Source organism: Lepidochelys olivacea, assembly GCF_965140295.1.
Source record: "Lepidochelys olivacea isolate rLepOli2 genome assembly, chromosome: 18".
NCBI lineage: Eukaryota > Metazoa > Chordata > Testudines > Cheloniidae > Lepidochelys > Lepidochelys olivacea.
In genome coordinates, this window is record NC_140428.1 from 9,938,321 (window position 1) to 9,949,013 (window position 10,693).

The 10,693-nt window shown below is 49.6% G+C and overlaps 1 protein-coding gene across 3 annotated transcripts in view; it reads left to right on the forward strand.

Annotated features, from left to right (window-relative positions):
- Positions 1-5,355, forward strand: part of CCDC30 (coiled-coil domain containing 30) — a 137,303-nt gene extending 131,948 nt beyond the window's left edge. For 2 of the 3 annotated variants that reach the window (XM_084652015.1, XM_084652017.1), the window contains exon 26: positions 4,940-5,355. In XM_084652015.1, the coding sequence (XP_084508141.1) occupies positions 4,940-5,153 (214 nt within the window). In that variant the 3' untranslated portion in view covers positions 5,154-5,355. The remainder of the gene's footprint in view (positions 1-4,939) is intronic. The other variant, XM_084652016.1, reaches the window with a different exon arrangement.
- The last annotated feature ends 5,338 nt before the right edge of the window (positions 5,356-10,693 follow it).

Sequence of the window (10,693 nt, forward strand, 5' to 3'; positions counted from 1 at the left end):
ATGAAATTAATGGCTCACGAAAGCTCATGCTCAAATAAATTGGTTAGTCTCTAAGGTGCCACAAGTACTCCTTTTCTTTTTACAAATAAAAGGAAGTTCTTCTTCACTCAGCGCACAGTCAACCTGTGGAACTCCTTGACTGAGGAGATTGTGAAGGCTACGAATATAACAGGATTTAAAAGAGAACTGGATAAATTCATGAATGTTAATTCCATTAATGGCTATTAGCCAGGATGGGTAAGGAATGGTGTCCCTCGCCTCTGTTTGTCAGAGGGTGGAGATGGATGGCAGGAGAGAGATCACTAGATCATTACCTGTTAGGTTCACTCCCTCTGGGGCACCTGGGATTGGCCACTGTCAGTAGACAGGATGCTGGGCTGGATGGACCTTTGGTCTGACCCAATGTGGCCGTTCTTATATTCTTATGTTCCTGCCGGACGCTCGTTTCCAGGCTATAGTGGCCCTTGTCCGGAGCCTTCAGAGCTTCCCAACCTCATCGGCAAGAAGGTGCTTGAGTCTTCTCGGACACATGACTTCCTGCACATACATGACTAGGCATGCCAGACTTCAACTCCGCCCATTACAAGCCAGGCTGGCATCAGTCTATCGCCCAGGTCGAGAGAGCCTGAACTTGGTGGCCACCGTCCCAGAGCGGATCCTGGCCTCCCTCCACTGGGGGCTGGATTCCCTGGTGATATGCAAAGGAGTCCCTTTTCACAGCCCACAGCCCTCCTTGTCCCTTATCATGGATGCGTCACCCTGGGATGGGGTGCCCACCTTGGGGACATTCAGAAGCAGGGCCTATGGTCCCCTTCCGTGCTCTCCCTTCATATCAACGTACAGGAACTGATGGCGGTACGCCTTGCCTGACAAGCCTTCCAGGAGCGGCTGCTCAGTCCTTGTGTGGCGGTCCTCACAGACAGCACCATGGCCATGTTCTACATCAACAAACAAGGGGGGGGCCCGTTCCTCCCCCCTCTCTCAGGAGGCAGTTCGACTGTGGGAATTCTGCATAGCCCACTCCATTCACCTGGTGGCGTCCTTTCTCCCTGGGGTCCAGAACACGCTGGCGGCCCACCTAAGCAGGTCCTTCCGCTCCCACGAGTGGTCACTCCGACCAGATGTCATCCTCCCCATCTTCCAAAGGTGAGGGTTTCCCCAGGTCAACCTGTTCGCCTCCCGCAGCAATCGGAAATGCCCGGCTTTCTGCTCCCTCCAAGGCCGTTCCCCGGGCTCTCTCACAGATGCCTTCTTGCTCCTGTGGATGGGTTGACTATTTTACACCTTTCCCCCGTTCCCCCTTGTGCACAGGGTCTTGCTCAAAGTGCACAGGGACAGGGCGCGAGTGATTCTGGTGGCTCCGGCGTGGCCCAGACAGCTCTGGTTCACTGTGCTATTGGAGCTCTCTGTGGATGCTCCAGTCCCATTGCCTCTTCTTCCCGACCGATTACTCCGGATCACAGTCGCCTCTGCCATCCCGACCTGCGATCTCTCCACCTCACGGCATGGATGCTGCTTGGCTGAACCCTTCAGAATGTGTCTGTTCAGATTCGGTACAGCCCGTGCTGATGGGCAGCAGGAAGCCCTCCACTCAGGTCACATGTACGGCTAAGTGGAAGCGGTTTTTGTGCTGGTGCGCTCAGTGCAACACCCCCCTCTCCAGGCGTCCGTGCCGCTCATTGTGGAGCATCTCCTGAGCCTAAAACAGCAGGGCCTGGCGGCATCCTCTGTCAGAGGTCACCTTGTGGCCATCTCGGCTTTTCACCCAGGCACAAATGGTCGCTCAGTCTTCGCCAATCCCATGGTTGGCAGGTTCCTCAAGGGCCTGGACCGTCTCTACCCACAGGTTCGACAGCCAGTCCCCACATGGGACCTTAACCTGGTCCTCTCCCAACTCATGGGGCCCCCGTTTGACCCACTGGCCAGCTGCTCCCTCCTCTGCCTCTCCTGGAAAATGGCTTTCCATGTCGCTATCACGTCGGCACAGCGTGTCTCTGAGCTCAGAGCCCTTACCTTGGAACCACCCTACACAATCTTCCATGAAGATAAAGTGCAGCTTCGGCCCCACCCAGCCTTTCTTCCCAAGGTGGTATCTGCCTTCCATATTAGCCAGGACATTTTTCTTCCAGTTTTTTATCCAAACCTGTATGCCAGTCACCAGGAACAGCGGCTGCACTCCCTCGATGTCCATAGGGCCCTTGCCTCCTACATCGTGTGTACGAAGCAGTTCAGGAACTTGACATAGCTCTTTGCTGAGGTGGCGGACCAGATCAAAGGCCTCCTGGTCTCCTCTCAGTGGATCTCTTCATAGATCATGTCTTCATCTGCGCTTGCCCTCATCAGTGGCTTTTCTGGTCCAGGTGCCGATCCAGGAGATCTGCAGAGCCACAACTTGTTCCTCGGTACACACTTTTGCTTCGCACTATGCTATCATCCGACACACAAGAGATGATGCGGCGTTTGGTAGAGTGGTCCTACAATTCAGGTTGCTCTACTCCGACCCCACCGCCTAGGTAAGGCTTGGGAGTCACCTAATTGGAATCAATATGAGCAAGCACTCGAAGAAAAAACAGTTACTCACCTTTGTAACTGTTGTTCTTCGAGATGCGTTGCTCATATCCATTCCAAACCCGCCCCCCTTCCCCTCTGTCGGAGCAGCCGGCAAGAAGGAACTGAGGGGGTGATGGGTCGGCTGGGATATATATCGAGCGCCATGAAGGCGCCACTCCAGGGGGCTCCAAAGCCAACCCACCGGGTGTTGCTAGGGTAAAAAATCCTCCGATGGCCATGCACACAGCACGCGCACACCTAATTGGAATGGATATGAGCAACACATTTCAAAGAACAACAGTTACAGAGGTGAGTAACCGTTTTTTCTTTTTCATGATCTCGGGCTTAATGTCTCCATAACCATACATGGGAGTGAACCTTCTCCTGTAGCGCTAAGTGTCATTTCCTAAACAGTCTGAAAGACAACCACAAAATAGAGCTTTCGGAATAAATTTCAACAAAATCCCAGCCTGCTTGGGTTCTTCTTCATTAGAAGATTTTAGGCCTTTTCCCACAATTCCATAAGCTGTCTGTCCTGTCAGTAGATCATAATAACCATTAGTCCCATTCTCACAACTCTTCTTCAGGGGACTTGATAATTTGCAAAACTGTTTGCAGTGCAACTTCAAAAAAAGCCCTCGGCCCGTGCCCTAGGAGACAGAGGGATTAAGAAACCCTTGCAAAGGGATTCCCATGCTTGTCCCCCAGCATCCTGGTCTCTAATACATATCTTATGGTCGCTGGGTCTTTGGAAGCCCCTCCTACAATGGGCAGGGTTTCTCCCATGCTAAGGGGAAGCCCCACTCCACCCCTGTTTGGTGGGGCTACTCATACACACAGAGAAACCCTGCCCATTGGGGGAGGGCTTCCCCCAAGGCCTTGTTATAAAAGATAGGGCCAGTGCTTTGCCAGCTTAGTTTGCATAACAGGCCATGCCCCTGTGGGTATGGGAAGGGCAGTGACCTTCTCCTGAAGATCCTGGTACCTAACCTGGAGGATCGTGGGCCATTGGCCTGCCCAAAATTTGAAATTGGGTTCTGGCTACAGCCCTCCCTCAAACACTCCCAGGGCTAAGGGGGAGCAGGGGTCATGTGAAGAAGGGGTGTTTAAGGAGGAATTGAATTTTAGGGGGGTTATAGGTGTGGTCGAGTGGCTAAACCATCCTCTGCTAGCTGCTGCCTCCTTTACTTTGATTGTAAGCCCTTCGGAGCTTTCCACTGTGTGTGTAAAGGACCTATCACAATGGGCCTTGCTCCTTGGTTGGGGCTTCCAGGTACCACTGCAATACACGTAATTAATAACAATAAAGAGCTGTTGGTTTGCTGAGGAAGGGGCACAGAGTGCTGGGGTGCCATCAGAGAGCCAGGAGTTCGGCATTGTTTGCACTGTGGAGTCTGGGGGCTCCTCAGAGGAAAATGGAGTCTCTAAGGTTTAGGTTGGGAGCAGTGAGGGGTAGAGGGGTTGGAATAATCATGGTGGGAGCCATTGGGTCACAGGAGCTTGTAGGGGTGTACTTTTGTGGGGAGCCTTGGAGGCACTGTGGGTTAGGAGGAGCCAAGGGAGCAAGGGAAATACGAGTCTATCACAGTTACGGGGGAGCAGCCATCTAGAGAGCTGGGTGGCTTGGGGCTTGCCTCAAGTTGAGTTGGGGGACAGTGGGTTATGGGGGAAACTAGGTGATTTGGGGAGGCATGAGGATTGAGTGAGGTGTGGAGACCCAGAACTTGGTGCCCTGCCCATGTTGATCAAGGTGATATGGGACTGAGTGGGAAGAGAAAGTTTTGCTTCTGCTGGTTAGCAGGGCTAGGGTCGCAGGGCAGCTGCACATTGACTTAGGTTACTCAGGGGTTTTGCCATAAACATTAGCAAACATATTCTGTGCAAGACAGTGTAAGAATAAAGCAACTTGACAGATATTATCAGCACTGCACTGTAAATATGCAACAGCAATGGACATTTCTGAACACACGTTTAAGCACATTTTACTGACTTTTCTCCCAAATGAAGTTTTCCAAAAACAGCTCCAAAACATTTATTTTTAAATTAAAAACCACCTGTTTGTGACACAAATTGCCCTGTTCCTTTAAAGCATGGCCTTACTGGCGAGAGAACCTGTTGGGAAGGTTGCAGAGAAAGGAAGGATAGTCCAGTCAGTAGGGCACTAGCCTAGGATTTGGGTTCAAGTCCCTGCTGTGCCACAGACTTCCTGTGTGGTGTCACTCAGCCTCTCTGAGCCTGTTTCCCGCTGTAATTGGGGGATAATAGCACTGCCCTGCCCACTGGGTGCGTGTTAGATTGTGAGACACTTAGACGCTACAATAGTGGAGGCCAGGTGACTGCCATAGGCAGATGTTTGCAAAGTGAATTAGTGATGGAAATTCTTTTTCAGCTTCTCAGTGACAGGGCTGTCAAACTCCCACGGCATTCTGAGAGCCATTCAAGATGTCAAGCCTGAAGAAGGAACCGAGACCCCAAAGTCCATGTTTTCTTTATCACCGTCTCAGCCTTCTGAGATTGGTTACTTAAATGTGGCTTCACCTGGAGACACCACAAACTTCCCAACTCAGCCTCAGAGTCCAAGCTTCAGCTGCGATAGCATCTAAGAGGGACTACAAGGAGCTGCTCTCTGCTTGGACTTCCTGCTGCAAGGGGCCATGCGTCCAGCTGGATCACTGTGTGTCTAATAACTCGTTCAATTAACTTTGTGATTTTCTCAGCTGTTATTTGACAGCTGTTATGTCAATCACTTGCCCGGCTCTAGCGTCTCATCCCAGATCTCCCTGGAATTTTCACAGATCTAATTAAACAAGGTTTTTTTAAAAGGGGTGTTTGTCATTTGGTTTCAACTCCTTGTGTGATCTAGACACGTTCACAGGCCGGGGCCCCAATCCTGCCTCCGCACGGGCCCACCTGCACTCACAGCAGGGCCAGGGCCCTGATCCTGCCCTCCACATAGGTCTGCCCTGCCAGGGCCAGATTAAACTTTTGTGGGCCTGACGCCAAATATATTTGTGAGCCCTCATGTAGTCGTTATGGACCCTTTCGAAGTGTGGGCCCAGTGCAACGGTGCCACAGTAAACCTGGTCCTGCTGGGATGGAGATGAAAACATTTATTCAAAAACAAAGTAAGATATTTGAAGCCATACTTGATTAAGACCTTCCCTCAGTCCATAGAGAACAAACTGGGCTAACATCAATATATTCAGAATACTCTTGAATTTGGTTTACTTGTGTGGGAGGAGGTTCTTTGTTAGTTTTGCTTTTTTTGTTAAAACACCCAGGGCCTGCTTCTGGCCCTGAACACAAGTGCTTAACTAGCACATTTATGAGCCATATTAAGCCCCAATGTACCCCTCAGTAGAGTTGCACCTGCATCTCCCCTCCACCCTCTCCTTATGTTTCATAAATACAATTTTGAAAGCTGGATTTTCTAGTTTGGTACAAAACTTAAGTTACTGGGGTGGAGTGTGGGGAGGAAAATTGCTGGTGCTGGGAGAAAAGACTACTGAGAGACACACACACACACTCTTTATCACAAAGGCTACCACAACCCAGCCTCAAGCCTCTACCCCAACGTTCACACCTGGGCTCTCCTCTCCCTGTCTCTCCTACTGCCCCCCCCCACACAACTAACCCCGACCTTCACACAAGGGCTCTTCTCAATATCCCTGCTACCACTCACCCCCCACACACACACTTTCACCCCAGGGCTGTCACCTTCCTCCCTTCTACTGCCCCCCCAAACCAACCCCCAGCTTCAACCGGAACTATCCCCTCCTTCTGCCCCCTCCACCTTCACACCCTGCTTCTCCTATCCTCCTCCCCCACAGAGTCACCACCAGCTTCCCCCGTTGAACCCAGACTCACTCCACAACTGCCCCTTCCCCCCAAGCCGTGTTCTGCCCTCCCTGGAGGGCGGGGGCAGTTGCTGGGCATTGCCACCGGCAGGGAGCGGGCAGCCAGCCCTGCTGTCACCGCCCCCCTCCCGTGGGGGCCACAGACAACCACCTTCAACCCCCCCGATGCAAAGCTGCAGGGACCAGATGGTGCCCAGGAGCCCATGGCTGGGAGAGCTGCACGCAGGGAGTCAGAGCACCACGGCCGCTCCTGGCTTCCCACTGCCCCAGGAGAGCGGGACAAACTCAGGGGTGGGGTGAGCCTCGAGCCCCTCCCGCCGTGCCCCATGGGGGCAGGGGACCAAGCAGGGTCAGCACTGGGAACTCTCTCCCTGCACTATTTCCTTGCTGGGGGGTTGGGGTTTTTTGTTTTTGGTCTGCCCGCTTCACCTGGGGCAGCCCACAGCATTGCGCGGGGCATGCTGGGACTAGTATTGCAGCTGGCAGCGCAGATCCCAAGGCCCCAGCGGAACGCAGTGGCGTGCAAACCATACCTCCCAGCATGCCTTGCAACACCCAGTCCCTGCTGTGCCTGCGCGCGGTTTCAACCAGCACTGAGAAGTTGCTGACTTCACATTGCTGGGCTGTGGCCAGGGCTGGATTAACCCTTTGTGGGCCCCCAAGTAGTCACATGGCCACTTCCAAGTGTGGGCCTGGTGCCACTGTAAACCCGGTACTGCATCCTGCGGTCACAGCGGGACCTGGGCCCCAATCCTATCCTCCAGACAAGCTGGCCTGGCCTGCATTGGGCAGGAGGGAGACATGAGACTGGGTAGGCGCTTTTCCCGCCCGCTCAGGCGACCCCTTTTCTGCACCGGAATTTGCTACCTGTAGCAGTTACTCATATGTAAGGGATTGTAGAAAACTCCTATCTGATGTAATCTGATGGAGTTTGAAGAACAGCTAGCCAAAAACTCAAAAGGTAGTAACAAAAAGTTTTTTAAGTACATCAGAAGCAGGAGGCCTTCTAAACCAGTGGGGCCCCTGGACGATCGAGGTACAAAAGGAGCACTTAAAGATGATAAAGTCATTGTGGCAAAACTAAATGAATTCTTTGCTTCAGTCTTCACGGCTGAGGATGTTAGGAAGATTCACAAACCTGAGCCGTCTTTTGTAGATGACAAATCTGAGGAATTGTCACAGATTGATGTGTCACTAGAGGAGAATTTGGAATTAATTGAGAAACTTAACAGTAACAAGTCACCGGGACCAGATGGCATTCACCCAAGAGTTCTGAAAGAACTCAAATGTGAAATTGCGAAACTATTGACTATGGTTTGTAACCTGTCCTTTAAATCAGCTACTGTACCCAAAGCCTGGAAGATAGCTAATGTAATGCCAATATTTAAGAAGGGCTCTAGAGGTGATCCCGGCAATTACAGACTGGTAAGTCTAACGTCAATATCGGGCAAATTAGTTGAAACAACAGTAAAGAATAAAATTGTCAGACACATAGAAGAACATAAATTGTTGCGCAAAAGTCAGCATGGTTTCTGTAAAGGTAAATCATGTCTTACTAATCTATTAGAGTTCTTTGAAGGGGTCAACAAACGTGGACAAGGGGGAATCCAGTGGACATAGTGTACTTAGATTTCCAGAAAGCCTTTGACAAGGTCCCTCACCAAACATGAATTAAGTTGTCATGGGATAAGAGGGAAGATCCTTTCATGGACTGAGAACTGGTTAAAAGACAGGGAACAAAGAGTAGGAATAAATGGTAAATTTTCAGAATGGAGAGGGGTAACTCATGGTGTTCCCCAAGGGTCACTCCTAGGACCAGTCCTATTCAACTTATTCATAAATGATCCGGAGAAAGGGGTAAACAGTAAGGTTGCAAAGTTTGCAGATAATACTAAACTGCTTAAGATAGTTAAGACCAAAGCAGACTGTGAAGAACTTCAAAACGATCTCACAAAACTAAGTGATTGGGCAACAAAATGGCAAATGAAATTTAATGTGGATAAATGTAAAGTAATGCACATTGGAAAAAATAACCCCAACTATACATACAATACGATGGGGGCTAATTTAGCTACAACTAATCAGGAGAAAGATCTTGGAGTCTTCGTGGATAGTTCTCTGAAGACGTCCACGCAGTGTGCAGCAGCAGTCAAAAATGCAAACAGGATGTTAGGAATCATTAAAAAAGGGATAGAGAATAAGACAGAGAATGTCCTATTGCCCTTATATAAATCCATGGTACGCCCACATCTTGAATACTGTGTACAGATGTGGTCTCCTCATCTCAATCCCGCCCAATACTGGCATTAGAATACACTCAGAGAAGGGCAACTAAAATGATTAGGGGTTTGGAGCGGGTCCCATATGAGGAGAGATTAAAGAGGCCAGGACTTTTCAGCTTGGAAAAGAGGAGACTAAGGGGGGATATGACAGAGGTATGTAAAATCATGAGCGGTGTGGAGAAAGTGAATAAGGAAAAGTAAAGTATCAGAAGGGTAGCCATGTTAGTCTGGATCTGTAAAGGCGGCAAAGAGTCCTGTGGCACCTTATAAATTAACTGATGTATTGGAGCATAAGCTTTTGTGGGTGAATACCCACTTCGTCAGAAGCATGTAGTGGAAATTTCAAGAGGCAGGTATAAAAGAAGGAAAAGTTATTTACTTGTTCCCATAATATAGGAACTAGGGGCCACCAAATGAAATTAATGGGCAGCAAGTTTAAAACAAATAAAAGGAAGTTCTTCTTCACGCAGCACACAGCCAACCTGTGGAACTCCTTGCCTGAGGAGGTTGTGAAGACTAGGACTATAACAGGGTTTAAAAGAGAACTGGATAAATTCACGGAGGTTAAGTCCATTCATGGCTATTAGCCAGGATGAGTAAGGAATGGTGTCCCTAGCCCAGAGGGTGGAGATGGATGGCAGGAGAGAGATCACTAGATCATTACCTGTTAGGTTCACTCCCTCTGGGGCACCTGGCATTGGCCACTGTCAGTAGACAGGATGCTTGGCTGGATGGACCTTTGGTCTGACCCAGTATGACCATTCTTATGTTCTTATGCTACCAGTAGCAGTGAATTGTTACCAGTAGCAGTTACTGATACCTAAGGTTGTTCTTATTTGCTGATTTGTCCTAATTCCTAAAACTTGTCCTAATTTGCTAAAGCTTTACAGTATGAGATGGAAACAGTGTTCGGCTTCCAAATGACCCTGCCTGTGGTACATATGAATCAATTACCTCTTAAGAGAGGATTATAAAAAATAGAGTGAGTTCATTTAAACATCATTTATTCTGCAGCTTCATTTACTGTGCCATCCTGACATTGACATTTCTGCCCAAGTTACCTGTGGGTTGGATTAATTTTAGTGGGACGTGGGACATGTGGAGGATAATTTAAACTCTTAATTTTCTTAGGGTTTGCCTTCAATATACTTCTATGTTGGTGCAATCTCTGACCATTACATTTCATCAACTCAGCAGGCAGTCACAGGCAGCAATGCACTTGTCCTATTGCCTTGACTGACAAAGGTTTCTGATCGAAGGGAGGCTAGATTCCAGCAAGCTCCTGGGGTAATATCTCATTGGAGATGAAGGGGCTTGTTCAGAGAGAGATTTTGATGTCAGTAGGGTAAAGATGATCCAGATGGGTTTGTCTCCATGCAGGTGTATTTTAGTCTCTGGCTGGGTAGAAAGGAGAGAGAAGTATTTTGGATTTCCTATTTCCCTTACTGAGAGCTATCTATGCTCACCTGAATTTTTCCTGATAGAAGCAGTTCCTATCTATTACAGGGTCAAAATATGGCTGCCATCACACAGAGGTGGAGGTGAGAAGAGGGCCAAGAAGTCCTTTCCCTCCCACAAACACACCCATTCATATGGAAGCCATAATGTTGCTGCTGCCTAAATACCCTGATGGCAAACGGGTAGGGGCAGGAGGCACTGCCAGCTATACTTAGCACCCCAAAGGAGCCATGCACTGTGTGGAGTGTATGCTGAACTGGTGAGGGCAACCCTTACTCCCCAGTGAGGATCAGTTCCTCAGGATAGGTGCATCAGCTATTAGCCAAGATAATCAGGGATGCATCCCCATGCTGTGGGTCTCCCTAAACCTCCGACTACCAGATGCTGGGAGTGGATAAAGGGATGGTTCACTCAGTGATTGCCTGTTCCGTTCATTCCCTCCGAAGCACCTGGCCCTGGACACTGTCAGACGGCAGGATACTGGACTAGATGGACTATTGGTCTGACCCACTACAGCAGTTCTAATGTTTAGCAAAAATTACAACA